This window comes from Leiobunum rupestre, chromosome 5 (assembly GCF_980474605.1).
Source record: "Leiobunum rupestre chromosome 5, qqLeiRupe1.1.hap1, whole genome shotgun sequence".
Taxonomy (NCBI): domain Eukaryota; kingdom Metazoa; phylum Arthropoda; class Arachnida; order Opiliones; family Sclerosomatidae; genus Leiobunum; species Leiobunum rupestre.
The window spans coordinates 27,232,126-27,259,029 of NC_143388.1; the positions used below are offsets into that span (position 1 = coordinate 27,232,126).

At 35.9% G+C, this 26,904-nt stretch overlaps 1 protein-coding gene across 1 annotated transcript in view; it reads left to right on the forward strand.

Annotated features, from left to right (window-relative positions):
- The first annotated feature begins 21,133 nt into the window (after window positions 1-21,133).
- Window positions 21,134-26,904, forward strand: part of LOC149944022 (uncharacterized) — a 56,868-nt gene continuing 51,097 nt past the window's right edge. The window contains exon 1 of the mRNA XM_090176269.1: window positions 21,134-21,869. Coding sequence (XP_090032395.1) covers window positions 21,408-21,869 — 462 coding nt within the window. The 5' untranslated portion in view covers window positions 21,134-21,407. The remainder of the gene's footprint in view (window positions 21,870-26,904) is intronic.

The window sequence follows — 26,904 nt, forward strand, 5'->3', positions numbered from 1 at the left end:
AACTTCTATTGGGGCTTGGCTCGGGTTCATCTCATACCTTTAGGGAAACTTCTATTGGGGCTTGGCTCGGGCTCAAGTCATACCTTTAGAGAAACTTCTATTGGGGTTTGGCTTGGGCTCACCTCAAACCTTTAGGGAAACTTCTATTGGGGCTTGGCGCGGGCTCACCTCATACCTTAAGGGAAACTTCTATTGGGGCTAGGCTCGGGCTCACCCATACCTTTAGAGAAACTTCTATTGGGGCTTGGCTTGGGCTCACCTCATACCTTTAGGGAAACTTTTATTGGGGCTTGGCTCGGGCTCACCTCATACCTTTAAGGAAACTTCTATTGGGGCTTGGCTCGGACTCACCTCATACCTTTAGAGAAACTTCTATTGGGGCTTGGCTTGGGCTCACCTCATATCTTTAGGGAAACGTCTATTGGGGCTAAGCTCGAGCTCACCTCATACCTTTAGAGAAACTTCTATTGGGGCTTGGCTCGGGCTCACCTCATACCTTTAGGGAAACTTTTATTGGGGCTTGCCTCGGGCTCACCTCATACCTTTAGGGAAACTTCTATTGGGGCTTGCCTCGGGCTCACCTCATACCTTTAAGGAAACTTCTGTTGGGGCTTGGCTCGGGCTCACCTCATACCTTTAGCGAAACTTCTATTGGGGCTTGGCTCGGGTTCATCTCATACCTTTAGGGAAACTTCTATTGGGGCTTGGCTCGGGCTCACCTCATACCTTAAGGGAAACTTCTATTGGGGCTTGGCTCGGGCTCACCTCATACCTTTAGGGAGACTTCTATTGGAGCTTGGCTCGGACTCACCTCATATCTTTAGGGAAACTTCTATTGGGGCTTGGCTCGGGCTCACCTCATACTTTTAACGAAACTTCTTTTTTGGCTTGCCTCGGGCACACCTCATACTTTTAAGTTTAATTTTTTTGCGCTTGGCTCGGGCTCACCTTCACAAACAAAATTTTGGGGATTCGTAATAGACTCAGCTAAAGAAAAAATTATTTAAAAGCGGCTCTTCTCACTCTCTAAATTGATTACATTTCTAAGACGCTCTCAGTTCAGATTTGAATGTTTTCGTATTTTTCGAGTGTCTGGTCTCGGGCTCATGTCTTTGGTAATATATTTTAAGGCTCATCTATAACTAAATAATTTCAAATTGTACTAGTCTCACCCTTGGTTTCACTATAATAGGTAGTTCACCAGAACACAATGGGCAATCTTTCTACTCATTTATCACCACACAATTGGGAACAATTTTGTCTCATACACCGAAAATATTTAATTCTATGAATAAATTTCGGTAGGGAGCCAAAGAATAGGCTCGTATCAGTGGCCGAAATATCTAACTAAACTCGGAATGCTCATAAAATAAGGAAAACTGAGCTTAGACTCTGATTCTGCTCAGCAAATTTAGAGGCTCTTATATAAGAAAAATATTTCTTGGTCTCAGCTTTGGAACAATAGCTTTTACCAATTTTTGGTAGACTCACCTCAAGCTCATTGTTTAAGGAAAAATAAGAGCATCTCGTCTCGGGCTCAAATTCACATTTTGGCTCTAATTTGAGGCGAGTCCATGCAGCTATGAAAGTGAGCGCGTGCAAAGCGTCGTGTCGTGGTGTAGGACTGGCGCAATAATTTGTTCTGTCAGTCACCACACACAGCTATCAGTAATTTATTCGACTTAGTGACTCACTTACGGAATTTTATATCTCTTCAAATAGTCCTTTTAAGAATTCATAAAGGTAGCTTTGATCCCCTTCCGTCGTTTTATGGAAAAGAAGTTTTTCTGATACATTTTTAAGACATATCGTAAAAATACAGACGGCGTTGGGTTCTGGGATGATCACTACCCGAATAAGGTTATAAATATGGTACCATCCAAAATGTAAGGCCAAGTAGCACGCCCCAGGGTATAAACAGTTGGCCAAACAACTATTTTTATTAATATTTCACGAAGATCTTAAGCAGGTTTGGTTGTTAATCATTCACGCCATAAGACCGTAACAAACTGTTCTTTCGCGATGGAGAATTTTTTAAAGATTCCAATGTTTTCATCAGCCCTAACATTTGAAAAAACTGAATTCGTTCAGGTTTTAATGTTACATTTTTTATCAGTGACCTAAGAATTTTCGTCCTACATGTAAATCAATATGTTAATTTACTTTAAAAGTTTTCGTCGTTCCAATTTTGCCGAATGAGCTAGGAATGGTTTTGCCTTCAATGCAAAATAAAGTTTAATATTAAGATTGGTATTTTCAGTGTTTTTAGAGATTTTTTTAACGCCTTCGATTAATTCCAACTCTCTATTTCACTGTAATACGTAAACGTAGTAAAACATTCATAAGGACTACAAAGCTAATAAATTTATGTAATCTATATTATGGAAAAAAACGGTCAACCATCTCTCTAAAAGCTACTAATTTTTCATATTTAACTTTAGTTTTTTCCCTACCCCCCCCCCGAAATAAATCCTAGGTGCGAAACTGCATCAATGTTCCCTAAATTTGTCTTTTGGTCGTCAAAAGGACCTTCTAGGATGACGCTGTTCGGAACTACAGCCCGAAACCACAGCCGTTGTTCACCATTTTGGAAAATGGCCGAAACCTATAAAAAGTTTTATTTTTATTAAATTTAAAAAGTTAATTAGGAGTTTAGTTGTGAGGTGCTTTCGCATTTAAAGTCTTAGGTGCAAAGACAATCGCATTATTTTGTTGTAGCATTCCCTTTAATCTTTAATACATATCAAAATCGAATTGCGTATCCTTAATTGGAACAAGTAACCATAATCTATGGCTACAAGAATCTGAAGTGGAGGCAGTTACTTATGATACGTTTTTGAGTGCAAAACGTAATTTTACGATAATTACCTATGGCTACAAGAATCTGAAATGGAGGCAGTTACTTATGATACGTTTTTGAGTGCAAAACGTAATTTTACGATAATTACCTATGGCTACAAGAATCTGAAATGGAGGCAGTTACTTATGATACGTTTTTGAGTGCAAAACGTAATTTTACGATAATTACCTATGGCTACAAGAATCTGAAATGGAGGCAGTTACTAATGATACGTTTTTGAGTGCAAAACGTAATTTTACGATAATTACCTATGGCTACAAGAATCTGAAATGGAGGCAGTTACTTATGATACGTTTTTGAGTGCAAAACGTAATTTTACGATAATTACCTATGGCTACCAGAATCTGAAATGGAGGCAGTTACTAATGATACGTTTTTGAGTGCAAAACGTAATTTTACGATAATTACCTATGGCTACAAGAATCTGAAATGGAGGCAGTTACTTATGATACGTTTTTGAGTGCAAAACGTAATTTTACGATAATTACCTATGGCTACAGAGAATCTGAAATGGATGCAGCTACTAATGATACGTTTTTGAGTGCAAAACGTAATTTTACGATAATTACCTATGGCTACAAGAATCTGAAATGGAGGCAGCTACTAATGATACGTTTTTGAGTGCAAAACGTAATTTTACGATAATTACCTATGGCTACAGAGAATCTGAAATGGATGCAGCTACTAATGATACGTTTTTGAGTGCAAAACGTAATTTTACGATAATTACCTATGGCTACAAGAATCTGAAATGGAGGCAGTTACTAATGATACGTTTTTGAGTGCAAAACGTAATTTTACGATAATTACCTATGGCTACAGAGAATCTGAAATGGATGCAGCTACTAATGATACGTTTTTGAGTGCAAAACGTAATTTTACGATAATTACCTATGGCTACAAGAATCTGAAATGGAGGCAGTTACTTATGATACGTTTTTGAGTGCAAAACGTAATTTTACGATAATTACCTATGGCTACAAGAATCTGAAATGGAGGCAGTTACTTATGATACGTTTTTGAGTGCAAAACGTAATTTTACGATAATTACCTATGGCTACAAGAATCTGAAATGGATGCAGCTACTAATGATACGTTTTTGAGTGCAAAACGTAATTTTACGATAATTACCTATGGCTACAAGAATCTGAAATGGAGGCAGTTACTTATGATACGTTTTTGAGTGCAAAACGTAATTTTACGATAATTACCTATGGCTACAAGAATCGGAAATGGAGGCAGTTACTTATGATACGTTTTTGAGTGCAAAACGTAATTTTACGATAATTACCTATGGCTACAAGAATCTGAAATGGAGGCAGTTACTTATGATACGTTTTTGAGTGCAAAACGTAATTTTACGATAATTACCTATGGCTACAAGAATCTGAAATGGAGGCAGTTACTTATGATACGTTTTTGAGTGCAAAACGTAATTTTACGATAATTACCTATGGCTACAAGAATCTGAAATGGAGGCAGTTACTAATGATACGTTTTTGAGTGCAAAACGTAATTTTACGATAATTACCTATGGCTACAAGAATCTGAAATGGAGGCAGTTACTAATGATACGTTTTTGAGTGCAAAACGTAATTTTACGATAATTACCTATGGCTACAAGAATCTGAAATGGAGGCAGTTACTTATGATACGTTTTTGAGTGCAAAACGTAATTTTACGATAATTACCTATGGCTACAAGAATCTGAAATGGAGGCAGTCACTAATGATACGTTTTTGAGTGCAAAACGTAATTTTACGATAATTACCTATGGCTACAGAGAATCTGAAATGGATGCAGCTACTAATGATACGTTTTTGAGTGCAAAACGTAATTTTACGATAATTACCTATGGCTACAAGAATCTGAAATGGAGGCAGCTACTAATGATACGTTTTTGAGTGCAAAACGTAATTTTACGATAATTACCTATGGCTACAGAGAATCTGAAATGGATGCAGCTACTAATGATACGTTTTTGAGTGCAAAACGTAATTTTACGATAATTACCTATGGCTACAAGAATCTGAAATGGAGGCAGTTACTAATGATACGTTTTTGAGTGCAAAACGTAATTTTACGATAATTACCTATGGCTACAGAGAATCTGAAATGGATGCAGCTACTAATGATACGTTTTTGAGTGCAAAACGTAATTTTACGATAATTACCTATGGCTACAAGAATCTGAAATGGAGGCAGTTACTTATGATACGTTTTTGAGTGCAAAACGTAATTTTACGATAATTACCTATGGCTACAAGAATCTGAAATGGAGGCAGTTACTTATGATACGTTTTTGAGTGCAAAACGTAATTTTACGATAATTACCTATGGCTACAAGAATCTGAAATGGATGCAGCTACTAATGATACGTTTTTGAGTGCAAAACGTAATTTTACGATAATTACCTATGGCTACAAGAATCTGAAATGGAGGCAGTTACTTATGATACGTTTTTGAGTGCAAAACGTAATTTTACGATAATTACCTATGGCTACAAGAATCGGAAATGGAGGCAGTTACTTATGATACGTTTTTGAGTGCAAAACGTAATTTTACGATAATTACCTATGGCTACAAGAATCTGAAATGGAGGCAGTTACTTATGATACGTTTTTGAGTGCAAAACGTAATTTTACGATAATTACCTATGGCTACAAGAATCTGAAATGGAGGCAGTTACTTATGATACGTTTTTGAGTGCAAAACGTAATTTTACGATAATTACCTATGGCTACAAGAATCTGAAATGGAGGCAGTTACTAATGATACGTTTTTGAGTGCAAAACGTAATTTTACGATAATTACCTATGGCTACAAGAATCTGAAATGGAGGCAGTTACTAATGATACGTTTTTGAGTGCAAAACGTAATTTTACGATAATTACCTATGGCTACAAGAATCTGAAATGGAGGCAGTTACTTATGATACGTTTTTGAGTGCAAAACGTAATTTTACGATAATTACCTATGGCTACAAGAATCTGAAATGGAGGCAGTCACTAATGATACGTTTTTGAGTGCAAAACGTAATTTTACGATAATTACCTATGGCTACAAGAATCTGAAATGGAGGCAGTTACTAATGATACGTTTTTGAGTGCAAAACGTAATTTTACGATAATTACCTATGGCTACAAGAATCTGAAATGGAGGAAGTTACTTATGATACGTTTTTGAGTGCAAAACGTAATTTTACGATAATTACCTATGGCTACCAGAATCTGAAATGGAGGCAGTTACTAATGATACGTTTTTGAGTGCAAAACGTAATTTTACGATAATTACCTATGGCTACAAGAATCTGAAATGGAGGCAGTTACTTATGATACGTTTTTGAGTGCAAAACGTAATTTTACGATAATTACCTATGGCTACAGAGAATCTGAAATGGATGCAGCTACTAATGATACGTTTTTGAGTGCAAAACGTAATTTTACGATAATTACCTATGGCTACAAGAATCTGAAATGGAGGCAGCTACTAATGATACGTTTTTGAGTGCAAAACGTAATTTTACGATAATTACCTATGGCTACAGAGAATCTGAAATGGATGCAGCTACTAATGATACGTTTTTGAGTGCAAAACGTAATTTTACGATAATTACCTATGGCTACAAGAATCTGAAATGGAGGCAGTTACTAATGATACGTTTTTGAGTGCAAAACGTAATTTTACGATAATTACCTATGGCTACAGAGAATCTGAAATGGATGCAGCTACTAATGATACGTTTTTGAGTGCAAAACGTAATTTTACGATAATTACCTATGGCTACAAGAATCTGAAATGGAGGCAGTTACTTATGATACGTTTTTGAGTGCAAAACGTAATTTTACGATAATTACCTATGGCTACAAGAATCTGAAATGGAGGCAGTTACTTATGATACGTTTTTGAGTGCAAAACGTAATTTTACGATAATTACCTATGGCTACAAGAATCTGAAATGGATGCAGCTACTAATGATACGTTTTTGAGTGCAAAACGTAATTTTACGATAATTACCTATGGCTACAAGAATCTGAAATGGAGGCAGTTACTTATGATACGTTTTTGAGTGCAAAACGTAATTTTACGATAATTACCTATGGCTACAAGAATCGGAAATGGAGGCAGTTACTTATGATACGTTTTTGAGTGCAAAACGTAATTTTACGATAATTACCTATGGCTACAAGAATCTGAAATGGAGGCAGTTACTTATGATACGTTTTTGAGTGCAAAACGTAATTTTACGATAATTACCTATGGCTACAAGAATCTGAAATGGAGGCAGTTACTTATGATACGTTTTTGAGTGCAAAACGTAATTTTACGATAATTACCTATGGCTACAAGAATCTGAAATGGAGGCAGTTACTAATGATACGTTTTTGAGTGCAAAACGTAATTTTACGATAATTACCTATGGCTACAAGAATCTGAAATGGAGGCAGTTACTAATGATACGTTTTTGAGTGCAAAACGTAATTTTACGATAATTACCTATGGCTACAAGAATCTGAAATGGAGGCAGTTACTTATGATACGTTTTTGAGTGCAAAACGTAATTTTACGATAATTACCTATGGCTACAAGAATCTGAAATGGAGGCAGTCACTAATGATACGTTTTTGAGTGCAAAACGTAATTTTACGATAATTACCTATGGCTACAAGAATCTGAAATGGAGGCAGTTACTAATGATACGTTTTTGAGTGCAAAACGTAATTTTACGATAATTACCTATGGCTACAAGAATCTGAAATTGAGGCAGTTACTTATGATACGTTTTTGAGTGCAAAACGTAATTTTACGATAATTACCTATGGCTACAAGAATCTGAAATGGAGGCAGTTACTTATGATACGTTTTTGAGTGCAAAACGTAATTTTACGATAATTACCTATGGCTACAAGAATCTGAAATGGAGGCAGTTACTTATGATACGTTTTTGAGTGCAAAACGTAATTTTACGATAATTACCTATGGCTACAAGAATCTGAAATGGAGGCAGTTACTAATGATACGTTTTTGAGTGCAAAACGTAATTTTACGATAATTACCTATGGCTACAAGAATCTGAAATGGAGGCAGTTACTTATGATACGTTTTTGAGTGCAAAACGTAATTTTACGATAATTACCTATGGCTACAAGAATCTGAAATGGAGGCATTTACTAATGATACGTTTTTGAGTGCAAAACGTAATTTTACGATAATTACCTATGGCTACAAGAATCTGAAATGGAGGCAGTTACTAATGATACGTTTTTGAGTGCAAAACGTAATTTTACGATAATTACCTATGGCTACAAGAATCTGAAATGGAGGCAGTTACTTATGATACGTTTTTGAGTGCAAAACGTAATTTTACGATAATTACCTATGGCTACAAGAATCTGAAATGGAGGCAGTCACTAATGATACGTTTTTGAGTGCAAAACGTAATTTTACGATAATTACCTATGGCTACAAGAATCTGAAATGGAGGCAGTTACTAATGATACGTTTTTGAGTGCAAAACGTAATTTTACGATAATTACCTATGGCTACAAGAATCTGAAATTGAGGCAGTTACTTATGATACGTTTTTGAGTGCAAAACGTAATTTTGCGATAATTACCTATGGCTACAAGAATCTGAAATGGAGGCAGTTACTTATGATACGTTTTTGAGTGCAAAACGTAATTTTACGATAATTACCTATGGCTTCAAGAATCTGAAATGGAGGCAGTTACTTATGATACGTTTTTGAGTGCAAAACGTAATTTTACGATAATTACCTATGGCTACAAGAATCTGAAATGGAGGCAGTTACTTATGATACGTTTTTGAGTGCAAAACGTAATTTTACGATAATTACCTATGGCTACAAGAATCTGAAATGGAGGCATTTACTAATGATACGTTTTTGAGTGCAAAACGTAATTTTACGATAATTACCTATGGCTACAAGAATCTGAAATGGAGGCAGTTACTAATGATACGTTTTTGAGTGCAAAACGTAATTTTACGATAATTACCTATGGCTACAAGAATCTGAAATGGAGGCAGTTACTTATGATACGTTTTTGAGTGCAAAACGTAATTTTACGATAATTACCTATGGCTACAAGAATCTGAAATGGAGGCAGTCACTAATGATACGTTTTTGAGTGCAAAACGTAATTTTACGATAATTACCTATGGCTACAAGAATCTGAAATGGAGGCAGTTACTAATGATACGTTTTTGAGTGCAAAACGTAATTTTACGATAATTACCTATGGCTACAAGAATCTGAAATTGAGGCAGTTACTTATGATACGTTTTTGAGTGCAAAACGTAATTTTACGATAATTACCTATGGCTACAAGAATCTGAAATGGAGGCAGTTACTTATGATACGTTTTTGAGTGCAAAACGTAATTTTACGATAATTACCTATGGCTTCAAGAATCTGAAATGGAGGCAGTTACTTATGATACGTTTTTGAGTGCAAAACGTAATTTTACGATAATTACCTATGGCTACAAGAATCTGAAATTGAGGCAGTTACTTATGATACGTTTTTGAGTGCAAAACGTAATTTTACGATAATTACCTATGGCTACAAGAATCTGAAATGGAGGCAGTTACTTATGATACGTTTTTGAGTGCAAAACGTAATTTTACGATAATTACCTATGGCTACAAGAATCTGAAATGGAGGCAGTTACTTATGATACGTTTTTGAGTGCAAAACGTAATTTTACGATAATTACCTATGGCTACAAGAATCTGAAATGGAGGCAGTTACTAATGATACGTTTTTGAGTGCAAAACGTAATTTTACGATAATTACCTATGGCTACAAGAATCTGAAATGGAGGCAGTTACTTATGATACGTTTTTGAGTGCAAAACGTAATTTTACGATAATTACCTATGGCTACAAGAATCTGAAATGGAGGCATTTACTAATGATACGTTTTTGAGTGCAAAACGTAATTTTACGATAATTACCTATGGCTACAAGAATCTGAAATTGAGGCAGTCACTAATGATACGTTTTTGAGTGCAAAACGTAATTTTACGATAATTACCTATGGCTACAAGAATCTGAAATGGAGGCAGTTACTTATGATACGTTTTTGAGTGCAAAACGTAATTTTACGATAATTACCTATGGCTACAAGAATCTGAAATGGAGGCAGTTACTTATGATACGTTTTTGAGTGCAAAACGTAATTTTACGATAATTACCTATGGCTACAAGAATCTGAAATGGAGGCAGTTACTAATGATACGTTTTTGAGTGCAAAACGTAATTTTACGATAATTACCTATGGCTACAAGAATCTGAAATGGAGGCAGTTACTTATGATACGTTTTTGAGTGCAAAACGTAATTTTACGATAATTACCTATGGCTACAAGAATCTGAAATGGAGGCATTTACTAATGATACGTTTTTGAGTGCAAAACGTAATTTTACGATAATTACCTATGGCTACAAGAATCTGAAATGGAGGCAGTTACTAATGATACGTTTTTGAGTGCAAAACGTAATTTTACGATAATTACCTATGGCTACAAGAATCTGAAATGGAGGCAGTTACTTATGATACGTTTTTGAGTGCAAAACGTAATTTTACGATAATTACCTATGGCTACAAGAATCTGAAATGGAGGCAGTCACTAATGATACGTTTTTGAGTGCAAAACGTAATTTTACGATAATTACCTATGGCTACAAGAATCTGAAATGGAGGCAGTTACTAATGATACGTTTTTGAGTGCAAAACGTAATTTTACGATAATTACCTATGGCTACAAGAATCTGAAATTGAGGCAGTTACTTATGATACGTTTTTGAGTGCAAAACGTAATTTTACGATAATTACCTATGGCTACAAGAATCTGAAATGGAGGCAGTTACTTATGATACGTTTTTGAGTGCAAAACGTAATTTTACGATAATTACCTATGGCTTCAAGAATCTGAAATGGAGGCAGTTACTTATGATACGTTTTTGAGTGCAAAACGTAATTTTACGATAATTACCTATGGCTACAAGAATCTGAAATGGAGGCAGTTACTTATGATACGTTTTTGAGTGCAAAACGTAATTTTACGATAATTACCTATGGCTACAAGAATCTGAAATGGAGGCATTTACTAATGATACGTTTTTGAGTGCAAAACGTAATTTTACGATAATTACCTATGGCTACAAGAATCTGAAATGGAGGCAGTTACTAATGATACGTTTTTGAGTGCAAAACGTAATTTTACGATAATTACCTATGGCTACAAGAATCTGAAATGGAGGCAGTTACTTATGATACGTTTTTGAGTGCAAAACGTAATTTTACGATAATTACCTATGGCTACAAGAATCTGAAATGGAGGCAGTCACTAATGATACGTTTTTGAGTGCAAAACGTAATTTTACGATAATTACCTATGGCTACAAGAATCTGAAATGGAGGCAGTTACTAATGATACGTTTTTGAGTGCAAAACGTAATTTTACGATAATTACCTATGGCTACAAGAATCTGAAATTGAGGCAGTTACTTATGATACGTTTTTGAGTGCAAAACGTAATTTTACGATAATTACCTATGGCTACAAGAATCTGAAATGGAGGCAGTTACTTATGATACGTTTTTGAGTGCAAAACGTAATTTTACGATAATTACCTATGGCTTCAAGAATCTGAAATGGAGGCAGTTACTTATGATACGTTTTTGAGTGCAAAACGTAATTTTACGATAATTACCTATGGCTACAAGAATCTGAAATTGAGGCAGTTACTTATGATACGTTTTTGAGTGCAAAACGTAATTTTACGATAATTACCTATGGCTACAAGAATCTGAAATGGAGGCAGTTACTTATGATACGTTTTTGAGTGCAAAACGTAATTTTACGATAATTACCTATGGCTACAAGAATCTGAAATGGAGGCAGTTACTTATGATACGTTTTTGAGTGCAAAACGTAATTTTACGATAATTACCTATGGCTACAAGAATCTGAAATGGAGGCAGTTACTAATGATACGTTTTTGAGTGCAAAACGTAATTTTACGATAATTACCTATGGCTACAAGAATCTGAAATGGAGGCAGTTACTTATGATACGTTTTTGAGTGCAAAACGTAATTTTACGATAATTACCTATGGCTACAAGAATCTGAAATGGAGGCATTTACTAATGATACGTTTTTGAGTGCAAAACGTAATTTTACGATAATTACCTATGGCTACAAGAATCTGAAATGGAGGCAGTTACTAATGATACGTTTTTGAGTGCAAAACGTAATTTTACGATAATTACCCATGGCTACAAGAATCTGAAATGGAGGCAGTTACTTATGATACGTTTTTGAGTGCAAAACGTAATTTTACGATAATTACCTATGGCTACAAGAATCTGAAATTGAGGCAGTCACTAATGATACGTTTTTGAGTGCAAAACGTAATTTTACGATAATTACCTATGGCTACAAGAATCTGAAATGGAGGCAGTTACTAATGATACGTTTTTGAGTGCAAAACGTAATTTTACGATAATTACCTATGGCTACAAGAATCTGAAATTGAGGCAGTTACTTATGATACGTTTTTGAGTGCAAAACGTAATTTTACGATAATTACCTATGGCTACAAGAATCTGAAATGGAGGCAGTTACTTATGATACGTTTTTGAGTGCAAAACGTAATTTTACGATAATTACCTATGGCTTCAAGAATCTGAAATGGAGGCAGTTACTTATGATACGTTTTTGAGTGCAAAACGTAATTTTACGATAATTACCTATGGCTACAAGAATCTGAAATTGAGGCAGTTACTTATGATACGTTTTTGAGTGCAAAACGTAATTTTACGATAATTACCTATGGCTACAAGAATCTGAAATGGAGGCAGTTACTTATGATACGTTTTTGAGTGCAAAACGTAATTTTACGATAATTACCTATGGCTACAAGAATCTGAAATGGAGGCAGTTACTTATGATACGTTTTTGAGTGCAAAACGTAATTTTACGATAATTACCTATGGCTACAAGAATCTGAAATGGAGGCAGTTACTTATGATACGTTTTTGAGTGCAAAACGTTATTTTACGATAATTACCTATGGCTACAAGAATCTGAAATGGAGGCAGTTACTTATGATACGTTTTTGAGTGCAAAACGTAATTTTACGATAATTACCTATGGCTACAAGAATCTGAAATGGAGGCAGTTACTTATGATACGTTTTTGAGTGCAAAACGTAATTTTACGATAATTACCTATGGCTACAAGAATCTGAAATGGAGGCAGTTACTAATGATACGTTTTTGAGTGCAAAACGTAATTTTACGATAATTACCTATGGCTTCAAGAATCTGAAATGGAGGCAGTTACTAATGATACGTTTTTGAGTGCAAAACGTAATTTTACGATAATTACCTATAGCTACAAGAATCTGAAATGGAGGCAGTTACTTATGATACGTTTTTGAGTGCAAAACGTAATTTTACGATAATTACCTATGGCTACAAGAATCTGAAATGGAGGCAGTCACTAATGATACGTTTTTGAGTGCAAAACGTAATTTTACGATAATTACCTATGGCTACAAGAATCTGAAATGGAGGCAGTTACTAATGATACGTTTTTGAGTGCAAAACGTAATTTTACGATAATTACCTATGGCTACAAGAATCTGAAATGGAGGCAGTTACTTATGATACGTTTTTGAGTGCAAAACGTAATTTTACGATAATTACCTATGGCTTCAAGAATCTGAAATGGAGGCAGTTACTTATGATACGTTTTTGAGTGCAAAACGTAATTTTACGATAATTACCTATGGCTACAAGAATCTGAAATGGAGGCAGTTACTTATGATACGTTTTTGAGTGCAAAACGTAATTTTACGATAATTACCTATGGCTACAAGAATCTGAAATGGAGGCAGTTACTAATGATACGTTTTTGAGTGCAAAACGTAATTTTACGATAATTACCTATGGCTACAAGAATCTGAAATGGAGGCAGTTACTTATGATACGTTTTTGAGTGCAAAACGTAATTTTACGATAATTACCTATGGCTACAAGAATCTGAAATGGAGGCAGTTACTTATGATACGTTTTTGAGTGCAAAACGTAATTTTACGATAATTACCTATGGCTACAAGAATCTGAAATGGAGGCAGTTACTTATGATACGTTTTTGAGTGCAAAACGTAATTTTACGATAATTACCTATGGCTACAAGAATCTGAAATGGAGGCAGTTACTTATGATACGTTTTTGAGTGCAAAACGTAATTTTACGATAATTACCTATGGCTACAAGAATCTGAAATGCGAAACATAATTTTACGATACGCTCCAGAAATGGAAATCGACAATCATTACAATATCTTTTAACCGAGAGGGTTTTACAGTATGTTTAATATAATTTTTACCTACAGAATCCTTGGTTAGACAAAGCTAAACGTAATTTCTATAGGTGGCCGTCATTTTCGGATATGTTGGTTTGTGTAAATTCACATAGATTTAGTTTATTTTTAGGATGCTGGTAAATAAACTTAAAAATTTAGTAGAAAGGAATTAGGGCTTTTCAAATGTTAAGGGTGATGAGAAACATTAAAATTCCGAAAAGTTTGCCAGAAACGTCCAGAAGGGATTTTTACGATTCAGGTCAATATATTTCTTCTCTAGAGCATACGAGATTTTTTCGAATATGGGACCCCTCGTCCAGAAAGGTCCCTATGGACGACCCTTATGAGACACTTTTGGGGACACCAAAGTGACAACAGAACCTTACCTCATAGACTAACAATTGTAATTCGTCGTTGCAAGATGTAGAAGGAAAATTAGTAATCCTGTTCCCCAGTAATAACCGGTATATGTTGAGCTTGAGCTATTAAGTACCTAAATATGCCAATAAACATAAAGAATGGCAAAAGTTGCGATTCGGACCAAATAGATAAAATAACCTGAATTCCCAACGAAGGACCGGTTTCGCCTTATTTGGGGATCATCGGTACCGGTCTATCATTTGAAATTCTGGCTATTTTATTTAATTTTTAATTCGTTTTTGACTCGAAGATCTATTTGGTCCCATTTTTTTAGTTTTTTAATTTATTTTTTTACGCAGTCCATAGGTGGTTCTTATTAACTTAAAGCAAGTGTCGGCTCAACGAGAAGTAACTTTTTTTCAATAGATGTCGCTAGCTTCGAAATGAAAACAAGATGCTTAAGCTACATTTTGACCCAAAGGCGGGACATAAAAGTACCCCTCGCGTTGATTGGCTCGTTTGTAAATTTTACGATAATTTACATTATAGTTATTTTTAACAACATATTTTATATTGGATATATAATTTAGGTTAAAGTCCACTAAATAGAGTATAAGTTGTCAAAATATAATACTCTACAATGGTTCTCTGACGACGTTATCGTTTCGCTATTTTGAATTTTAACTTCCTTTTCTATTAATAGATGGCACCACGATCTCCAGTAAAGTCGTTAGATAGATATATTCATTGCCATATACAGGGTGTTACGGATAAGAGTACCGAAACTTTCTATATGCATTCTATGGGTCTATATGAGTAAAAAATGTCCAATAAACATGGGTCCTAAAGTGCTTCGTTTTAGAGATATGGGCTCCCAAAAAACTACCCCAAAATCCGGGCACAGCCTTAAATCTGGCAAACAATATTCGTCCTTGAACCAAATTGTTTTCATTTCATGAATAGCAAGTGGCAAAAGTTCATTAATGTACTTTTAGAAGTAAAATGAGTTTGAAGACAAATACGAGCCATTTTAATTTATTGATGCAATTTTAATTATTAAATTTAAAGATACAAATTTCTTGTACTTTTCTTAGCCGTATAGACTCAAACGCCAGTCGATCTGACACTAGTCTTTTAGGAATCTACTGGTGGTTGAATCTTTGATCTTCTAAAGCATTTTTCTTGTGCTCGTCCGTGCAATAAGCGTTCCTGGACCAATGTGCCATATTAGCAACAATATTAGACAATTTTAAAACCATTCCTTAAGAATTTTTATGACATTTGTATCATTAGATTAGATAATTAAAATCGTATCAATAAATGAAAATGGCTTGTATTTGTCTTCAAACTTATTTTACTTCTAAAAGGACATTAATGAACTTTTGCCACTTGTTATTAAAGTTTCTATCCCCACGGATAAAAAACAATTGATAGTTTAATGAAAACAATTTGGTTCAAGGAAGAATATTGTTTGCCAGATTTAGGGCTGTGCCCGGCTTTTTGGGGTAGTTTTTTGGGAGACCATATCTCTAAAACTAAGCACTTTAGGACCCATGTTTATTAGACATTTTTCACTCATATAGACCCATAAAATGCATATAAAAAGTTTCGGTACTCTTATCCGTAACACCCTGTATAACAAGGGCCTTATCGTAGTACAGGTGGCAATGATAGAGCCGGCTGTTGCTTTAAGCTTTCAATAAAGGACTATTGCGGGTGAAAGTCCACAAAATAGGTTAAAAATAAGACGGAAAAGTGGTGCATTTAACTAATTAGAAAATGTCTCAGAAAGGCAAATGATAAGGGGAAAATTCTCAAAATTATTTGAAACAATTTAACCTTAAACGTTTCCGAATTGGAAGTAACGAAGAACTTGATGAAAAAGCGACTCCGTTCTAATATGTACGTAAGAAAAAGCTTGGTTTTACATAAAGATATCTCCTGAGAATTCCAAATATTCCTTTTGCCTAAAAGAAAAAAAACTAAAGATACGCGTTACTTTTTCCTTTATCTGAAAATACATTTTTATCCCTCTAGAATTCAAGATGAAGTTGGAAAGCGGCGAAACTGGATTTTAAATGGTTTTCATCCCTTTGTTTTTTTATCGTCTTACGGTGGAAGATATATTTTTTCAATAAAAGATAAAGATGTAAAAATAGACTCCCAGATTTACTTAAGTGCGAGAAGATAGCGTAATATAATACTAATAATGCAATTAAACTTAACTTTCTTATCATCTAAGCTGTAAAAAAGCATGAAGGTAATAAATAAATAAAGTAATAAAATTGTTTTCAAATGGCTGTTATTTTAATTTTCTTACGGGTTATCGATAAGGTTATTACTTTATTTATTTCACTAATAAATGTTTTATAAAACGTAAAACTAAAATAAGGCTAACCAACAATTTTTTACTTCAAAAGCACTTAAAAGTGCTTCTAAATATTTACTGGAAATTCATAAATAAAAAATAAAGTTATTTATCAGGATCTGATATCTAATCGACAATGTTTTTGTCTTAGTCAAATGAAATAGGATAAATCAATTATTGAGCCTACGAACGTGCTCAATTACTTTAAAGTTCCAAAAACAGCGGAAGACTTGGTTTTGGTAATATAATTGTACCAACCGATTCTTTCTTGTTTAATGCCTATCTCTTTTAAGTTCGTAAGAAACTTTTGGAAAACCCGTCATAAGGCTCAGAGCAGAGAGTCATCTCTCGTGAATCAGAAGAGAAAATGAAACCAACGCGTCGTCAACAATGTAGGCTTTAGTTGGGAGACCTTATTTGCGACCGAAAACTATCGCTACGCCCCCTTGTGTTCGCCATTGAAACCTAGAGAGGTAACGGCTATAGCTATTAGTTTTTCCTCGTCGTTATTCGTAATTTCGTAAATTTGACTTTATAAATAATTATACTTGCATTTTAGTATAATTTTTGCATCGCTTGCTTATATTTTGGTAAGTTTATTTAAGAAAAAACGTTATGACTTTTTAATATGTATGTAGCAGCCGCTAGATCACGGATAAGCTATTACCGTTACGCCATCTATAGACTCGTTTCGGTCTTGAATAATAACGAAGTCAACGATTTCAGTCTGTAATAGGTTGTAGTAGCTCTTGTACGTTCTCAGTAAACTTAAATCCGTTCTTCACCAAACAAAATCTTCCGTCAATAAGAATAAGAAGCAACAAACCGTGGACTAACAAGAAATGAAGAAAGCGGCCTGGGGCTATGAGGGACTGAGAAACCAATTTTAAGGGGCTTTGTCTCAATAAATTACCATTCAAATTAATCTTCCTCTCGCGTCGCATCAACTCTGCTCCGAGCGCGAGCGAAGCAGCCCCCTTTCCAATAATCTCCTTGAAAAATGATTCGAAGCGGCGAGAAAACAAAATTGCAATGCCTGCAGTATGGTTTCGGGGCCGTCCGCCCAAGGAATTCCATTTATCCAGAGTTTATGGCAGTGTTACGGAACGGCCGAGTCTCACTGATCAACGCCCTCTAGCGGAAAAATCAATAATGATAATAATTTTGCTCGCCTCGAAAATTGCTACAAAGCATGACGGGCTCGAGACAAATGTTCGAGGTACGCGCCCAGCGGTAACTAGAAATAGTCAATTAAGAAAAGAATAGAGCCAAAAAAATTCGACAGGCGTCGCTTTCATTTCGCGTCAACTTTTTTGCGCGCACGAGGGAAGACGCGAAACGCGTTCGGACTCTTGACAGGAAACGCGCGCGCGCCCTGGCGTTGGCGGGATTTGAAAAGACTTCGAAATCGCCTTTAAGATGACACATGAATTATTTATTAAGCCAAAACTGAGGACTCCTTTTTATTTTAACGGTGTAGCCTGTTGCGCGTTCTAAAAATGTGCCAGTCAGAAATAGTACGGAGCGTTAAGGCTTAAGAGTCGCTGCCTGACGTCTATTGGGAATTCTATCGTCTAGGCTGCGTACGAATTTATATCGTTTAGGCTGCGTCCGATTTACGGTCCGATTATGCTAATGAAGAAATTTATGCCGGGATGCCTCCGGCCTATTAAAATTAATCGTTTAAAATTATACGTAAGAAAGGGCCAAGTTTTAAAGTTTATAACAACAATTCTGAGGATATTTTATGGATGAAACCGTAACGGATAATGCGAGAGTTTTGCTTTTAGCGTCCCAACCGTGATCAATTTTAATTTTAGGATTAACGGTTTTGAGTACAGGGTGTTTGATTTTTCTGACCTTTTACACTGCACCGTGTAGAGGTAAGGGGGGGAAATTCTTACACCTCTTACGTTGTAGACTGAATTCGTTAAGTTTGAAAAAACGTTAAGTCTGTAGATTTATTGTTGTAGTTTCAAAGAGGCACTGAAGCATAATATTCAATTTTAATGCGTAGATAAAAACGTTAAATAAGCGCTCCAATAAACCCTTTCGCGATCACTATATACATAAGTAACATAATATCAATAAGTATGACAAATATGAAAAATTATCACCGAACAGATTTTTAGAGAAATTGCGCAATCGACGTTTAGTTCTCTGCACAGAGCCCCCTAGTGTCTAAATATTCCTAAATCGAAATAAACTACTGCCAAGGTCGATAAGCTGCTACTCGTTTCTAGTGCAGGTCCAAGTGATTCAGTGTAGAATAAAGATTCAGTCAGGAAATTAGCTATAAGTGTCGTACTACTGGTTATTTTGTTACTTATGCTACAGACGAAATATTTTCGCTTGGTTTCTTAACAGATTATCCTGGATAGTCAAGAAGGCAATTACCACCCATACCAAGTCAATTAGGTTCAATATTCACTTTATAGACGCAAATTTGTCCTTCAAGGAATATAACCCTAGATGGTCACGCCATGAGTGAGAATTGGCAGAAGCTTGACCTTCCCTACTAGGGCTATACTCCCTTTAAGTGCCCATTTGTCAATAGGACAAAAATGCAATTACGGCCAGAATCGACGCAAAAATCACTATTAGGCTTAAAGTTTAGTTTCCACAAGCGAGCGTAATAATGTATGAGTTTTTTCCCTTTAAAAACCAGTGCCCTATTTCTAGCACTGGTGTAAGTCTACGTGGCAAGAACCATTTGAGGGGTCAGGTTGCGGAGGGGTTAGCCCATTCGCCTCGCAGCAAAGATAATATAGAACTCGTCGCCTAGATTTGGTCAATAACGTTTATCCACTTCCTGCTGGAACTCCGAAAAATTTTGCTCCATAGTTACTATGATAACCAACTATACAGGGTGTTTCAAAAGGTTATGCAAAATATTTAACGCGTTGTAGGGGGTGAGTTGATAAATATGCCTGTTTTTCCCCATTTTCCTACGATGAATTAAAAGAGCGCCAGAGAGCTTCAAACAAATCGAGGTGGCTAGCGTAAAAAAGTAAATTTAAACAGTATTTAAAGTCCTTGCTGCCTGGTTTTACGCTTGTTGCGGCCTACTTCCAGGGGCTAGTAGGTCACACTTTGAAGCTCTCTGGCGCTCTTTTAACTCATCGTAGGAAAATGAAAAAAAAAAAACCAAACAAACAGGCCTTAAAATTTTTGCGTAACTTTTTGAAACACCCTGTAGATAGCGTCCTAAAGCAACAGATTGAGGTTAATTTTTCATAGGTCTTTTCAAAATCGTCAATTGGATAGTACGGAGTTCTATAATATATTTCTCGCAGCAAGAGGAACCGGGTACTGGGGAAAATCTTGTAACTAACTAATTTTGCGTCGTGTTTGCCAGTTCTCTCTCCACTTGCAAAAGGGACTTTCCACCCAAGATCTTCGATTTCGTATTAATATTTCATTTCGAATAAAAGTACCGATTACCAGCTGTAATTTTTACACGTTGCCGTACTTAAACTCTTCAAAGGCTTATTTGAAAAATAGTATAAGAAAGGCAATTGCAAACCGCAATCTAAAATTATAAAGGAGGAGTTTTAGTAATAAATTCGAATGATCAATTCCACTCCGATAATGAGACAAAAGGAGCTGATTGTGATTGAGACGCGCAACGAAGTCAAGCATCTTACGCTGTCTACTTTCGTTCCTTTAGTAGCAAAAATGCCGAATAACAACCTATAACAGCGTACGTCCCACAGTGCCTTAGTTGATAGCGAACGACAAACACGAGCTACCTTCGGGCGAAGCGGAAATGCACGGGCATCCGGAAGCAAAGGTTAAGGCCTGACACGTTTACTCAAGCGCGACCTCCCATCGGGTACCAAGGAAAGAGGACACCGATCGAAAGACAAGGTAACAGCGAAAGTCCCAGTTTACCAACTACAATAACCTTTCCCGAAAACCGGTGCATAGTTACGGCGTGTTAAAATTAAGGCATTAGAGCAAATCGGACGCGAAAGTGAGTTGGTGGTGAAGAGGGGGACGAGAAGGGGGCGGCGAGAGATGAGTTGGGACCATCGACGATAGATGTCGACACGTACGGGGTACGTGAACGAGAGAGAGAGAGAATCGAGGGAAAGCGCGCTAGCAGCTGCGAGTTTTAAACCTCAAAAGAGGCATCAGAGAGGAAGGGAGGTTTCGGCGGCACCGCTCTCGTGTTCCGATAAACGTGGCTTAAGCCAACCTAAGCCGACTACCTCTTAAAACCGGTAAAAACGAGGTTTAAAACAACCTATCATCGACCTAAACCGCGTACAACATTTGGCAGCCAATCGTAAAACGCAGCCTTCGGACATTTCTCAAACAAAGTAATCGCGTGGGCGATGGCCCGATTGAGATTCCTTACGCGTCCCTACACCTTGGAAACGACGCGGTAATTGAGACACTTTTAAATCGTTCTAATAATGGGAATGGGCTGTCCTTTCAAATGCGCCGGACCGACACCCAACACCCAAGCCGTGGGACCCTTGTCTCTGGCGGTGGAACGCAACGGAGAGGCTAAAAGCAAAAGTTGCCCCGCGAGAAGTTTCCTAAATCGAGACCTGTCCAACCGTTCATCGGGAAGCCCCACGACTCAGCACCAGCAGCAGCAGCGATCCGGAGCGGCGCCGGAGAAGAGTCGAGGGCTGCTCTCCCGCAGATCGGACCATCAGAGCGGTTCCGAGTCCCCCGCGATGACTAGCGAGCAGCGTCGGCATTCGGCGGCTTCGTCGGCCCTCGCGCCTTCTCCGCCAGACCCCGGAGGACAATCCAAGGGACGAATCTCGCCGACGGGCCCGACCCAAGAGAGGCCCGAGACGCCCGAAACGGAGAGACTCAACCTGAGGGGCTTAAGCCAGGCCATCAGATCTTTGCTATTTCCATCGGTAAGTTTCGTTAGTTTCTCTCTGTGTTTATCTCTCTAGCTCGAGCTCTCTCTCGAGAAAGTTGTCCGAAACTTTCACGTCTCTAGATCCATCCCCAAAGTTTCTCCCGGATAGATTAATCTTGTTTAGAGGAGTATAGGGTGACGGTTTTATTTTTATTGACTTTATTTGGAGTAGCGATTTAAGACTGAATTTACTTTGGAAAATAACAATTTTTTGGTTTGGAATTTAACGTAAAAGCATTTGTAACATAACCACTCATAAGTATGCCATAAAAGAATTTGTAACATAATCCCCATAAGTATGCCATAAAAGCATTTGTAACATAATCCCCATAAGTATGCCATAAAAGCATATGTAACATAATCACTAATAAGTATGCCATAAAAGCATTTGTAACATAATCCCCATAAGTATGCCATAAAAGCATATGTAACATAATCACTAATAAGTATGCTATAAAAGCATTTGTAACATAATCCCCATAAGTATGCCATAAAAGCATATGTAACATAATCACTCATAAGTATGCCATAAAAGCATTTGTAACATAATCCCTCATAAGTATGCCATAAAAGCATATGTAATATAATCAGTCATAAGTATGCCATAAAAGCATTTGTAACATAATCACTCATAAGTATGCCATAAAAGCATATGTAACATAATCACTCATAAGTATGCCATAAAAGCATTTTCTTTAATGAAACCTTGTTTACGGGATAAGATGCTAATCACGTCATTTCCGACTATGTGACGAAAAACACGTCATCAGCTTTAGCGCTGGGAAAAGAAAATTAGTTAAGTATTTCTCGCGCGTTTCTAACTTTAACAATCCATAGTTTAGCTCGTGACACGCGATCACGTGATTTTGTTGCCATGGTAACCTTTTCAATAACGCAATGATTATAAGAATTTTTGCATTTGTGGGTCCACTTATTGTATGTTCCGTGTGAAACAAAGTCTCATTGAAGTTTTTTATACGGAAATGTTGTACAGAGGCATACTTATGAGTAATTACGTTACATTTGGTAAAAGTGAGGGGCTGAACACTTCCCTGAAATCTGTACACGCGCGAGAAACTAAGTACAACCTTTGGTAAAACCATAAGACTATAATATTGTTCCATAAGTTTGTCACTTTGGGGAATATTTTACTGAGAGCGAGGCACTGTCAAAGGCTACGTGTGACGCGTTAGTAAGCGGACGCAAAACAGCGAAGAAGCCCGTAATGCAATCTGTCTTGTGAATAGCTCTAAGTAAAAATGTTGCATGTGAAGAATAGGAAGTGTCACACTTATGTAACAATACTTTTATGGTAAAACTAAATCTGTATTCAGCTTCGTTATCACTTTAGTGCAGTCAAAGGTTTTTATTCTTGAAATCCGGGATCAATTATTATCTCAAATGTATAGTTAATTAGTTAGTTAAGCTTGTTCTATAGGAAACCTTTTGGAAAGCTATCGTTCTGATTTGAATTATAAAAAAACAAATTTGTATGAAATATTTTCATATCTCTTACCAATGGCACAAATTTCTATAGAACCATATAGATTATTCTATTATAATTCTATAAAAAAGGGATAGACTTTCGTACAGATTTGTTAAAGACAATGACGCAATTAACTAAAATTCTATAGAAAAATATAGTTATTCTATTACGGTTCTATAATAAAAAATATACACTTTCGTTCGATTTGTAATGGCTATAAGTAATGGCGTGTTCTCAAATTCTATAAAAAAAATACAGATTATTTATATTTTTGCAAAAGGAAATTTAACAAAACGAATAAGTATTTTCGAAGCAAGCTAAAATATTTGGAACGCATTTCTTAGAACAAGAAGTAGTTAGGCTTACGAAATGCCCTTTAAAAGTATAATATTGTGGACATTTCCTCTAGGCGTACTTTGGCGATACTACACCTTGTTCGAAAGTCGTTTATTTGGGGGATTCAAGTACGCGTAACCTTTTTGTTTTCGAACCGGAAATCGTGAAAAAGCGAACTCGAAGGAAAAATACCGTACCTGAAATTCCTGCATGTCTGACACAAACAGTTACCCTGGATTTATTTATAGGCAAAGGATTGTCAGAAAATGTGGGCCCACTTTGCAGACATTGAATTCGCTGTTTGTGCCCCATTTCTATACCTTTACCAAACCCACTAGAACTCTTCGGTTTTTCCTTCCATAAAAACTTGTTTAGGTTAACGGTAATAGTTAGTGTAGGGAGCTGTTGGCTCGCGTGGCATACAGGGCTGACCACCACCCTCCTATGCATTGTAAGCCGGCCACCTGAATTAATGGCTTTAAAAGTCGCTTGATGACTTAGGCCTAAGGTGGTGCCTTGGGTATTAGCCTAGCTGATTATATTTACCTTATGAAATAAAAAGTTCTGTTACTTTGAAAAATTTATCTTCGTATTAAATAAAATCCCACAAGGATAGATTTAAATTTATTTATACTCTTGTTTTCAAATTGGAAGACAGACTTTTATAATATTTACCCTTGTTTAAAAGGGCATTTAGAGTATTTACTCTTGTTTTAAAAGGCCATTAGAATATTTCGTTTTGTTTAAAATGGCATTTAGAATATTATTCTTGTTGTAAAATTGGAAGACAGATATTTAGAACATTTACACTTGTTTTAAATCCCAATTTAGAATATTTACTTTGGTGTAAAAAGACATTTGTACACTCACTAAAGTAAGGCTTTATCTTGTTTAATAAAGTAAGACACACATTAAGTATATTTGCTCTTGTTTGAAAAAGTAAAACAGGCAATTAGGATATTTACTAAAAATAAATATAAGTACACTTACTTTTATTACAAGGAATTTAGTACACTTGTTACAATAAATTTAGTACACTTGTTACAGTAAATTTAGTACACTTGTTACCGTAAATTTAGTACACTTGTTACCATAAATTTAGTACACTTGTTAGAATAAATTTAGTACACTTTTTACAAGGAATTTGGTACACTTATTCTTATTACAAGGAATTTAGTACACTTACTCTTATTACAAGGAATTTAGTACACTTACTCTTATTACAAGGAATTTAGTACACTTACTCTTGTATAAAGAAATTTAGTAAACTTCCTCTTATTTAAAGAAATTTAGTAGACTTACTCTTATTACAAGGAATTTAGTACACTTACTCTTATATAAAGAAATTTAGTACACCTACTCTTATTAAAAAGGCATTTAGTATATTTTCTTTTGTTTAAATGCATTTAGTATATTTTCTTTTGTTTAAATGCATTTAGTATATTTTCTTTTGTTTAAATGCATTTAGTATATTTTCTTTTGTTTAAAAACCTTTATTATACATGTACCCTTTTTTGAAAACATTTAGTATATTTACTCTTGTTTATAAGACATTTAGTATATTTACTCTTGTTTATAAGACATTTAGTATATTTACTCTTGTTTATAAGACATTTAGTATATTTACCCTTTTTTTTAAACATTTAGTAAATTATCTCTTGTTTAAAAGACATTTAGTATATTTACCCTTTTTTTTAAACATTTAGTAAATTATCTCTTGTTTAAAAGACATTTAGTATAGTTACCCTTTTTTAAAGAAATTTAGGGCACATACTCTTGTTAAAAAATAGTATATTTACTTTTGTTTAAAATATTCAGAGATAAAATAATTTAGGAAAAACCAATCTAACAAAGTTTATTTAATGCAGTTGCTAATTGCTATAACGTACAATTTATCCCAACGATAAGGCTAGAACAATCCCACAGCATCGTTTGCTAGAAAAAATTTTGGCTAAATTAAAAAGAGTGGCTTTTAAAACGAAGAGGACTGCTTATAATCGCAATTTAATAGGGATTTGGCGATCGCCCGCGTATATCGCCAAGTAGACTTTCAAAGACAAGAACAGAACCGAAAGAAAAAATCTGAGTAAATCTTGTTAGGCGGCAAAACTGTAGGGTAGAAGATCCTAAGGCGGGGCGGGGTGGGCAGGGGGTAGCGGGGATTGCAGACGAAAAAATCTGCCTGGCGGAAAAGAGCCTATCTAGGGGCGATCTCTTCAGTTCAAACCGTAAACCCTTAAGAAGAAGAAGAACTTTCGCGTTACTACGGTTTCCCAATTCCCGGATGGAATCCTTCGGGTTAGGAGCGTTTGATCCAAGATTGCGACGTACTAGGGGTTCGCGTCACCCCCTTTCGACCCCCTGTTCCCCCGTTCATCACGTACAAAAAAGGGCCCCCAAAAAATTCTTAAGTCTACAAAACTGTATCGATGAATTCCCCGTATTCCGAAGAGGGTATACTGCTATGTAACTATACGCCCTTCTAGATTGCCTTCTTCCCTCTTCTCCGCTACCACCCTCTGGCGGTAAAGAATAAAAATCCCGGACAGAAGAAGAAAGTTTGAGGAAATCCGTCGATTTAGCACGCTGGTAGGGGCCATACTCCACCCCTTCGCGCTATAGCTTGATTTTTTTTTACGCCGCGTTTTTGATGGAGGGGGGGGGGGGATTTATTAACCGCAAAACAACAATCGAAATAAAGGTGGTTCCACGAGTTTTTAGAAAGTATCAAAATGATATATAAGGTACGGTATTTCACAGACTGCTATAGTCGAAAGTGCTTCAAATGCCATTATCGAAATTGATATTCGAGTTCTGGCCATTTCAGACTTCTGAGTGTTTTTATTTTTATTTTAAAGACTGGCTGAAATCATAAGTAAAGTGATAGTTATAAGCAGGAAACTAAACGGTTTTGGTTTATGACAGGCGTTTCAGGAATGATTTGCTAAATCGCCACAAGGGGGCACGTGCACACTGCGAAACGTATGTTTGAACGCACATTTGTTTTTTTGGGAAATTGTGTGTCCATCTGGGCTATGCCCTATTTTTACCTAATATTGCGTTAGTAAAATTACTGTCAAGTTAGTTTAGTGGCGATAGATACGAACTACAACTCTTCTAAGTCTCAAGTTTTTCAAATAATTACTTCTAAAATCGAAATAAACGTTCAATTTTGTGTTTGAATTCAATAAATTATCATTATTTGTCC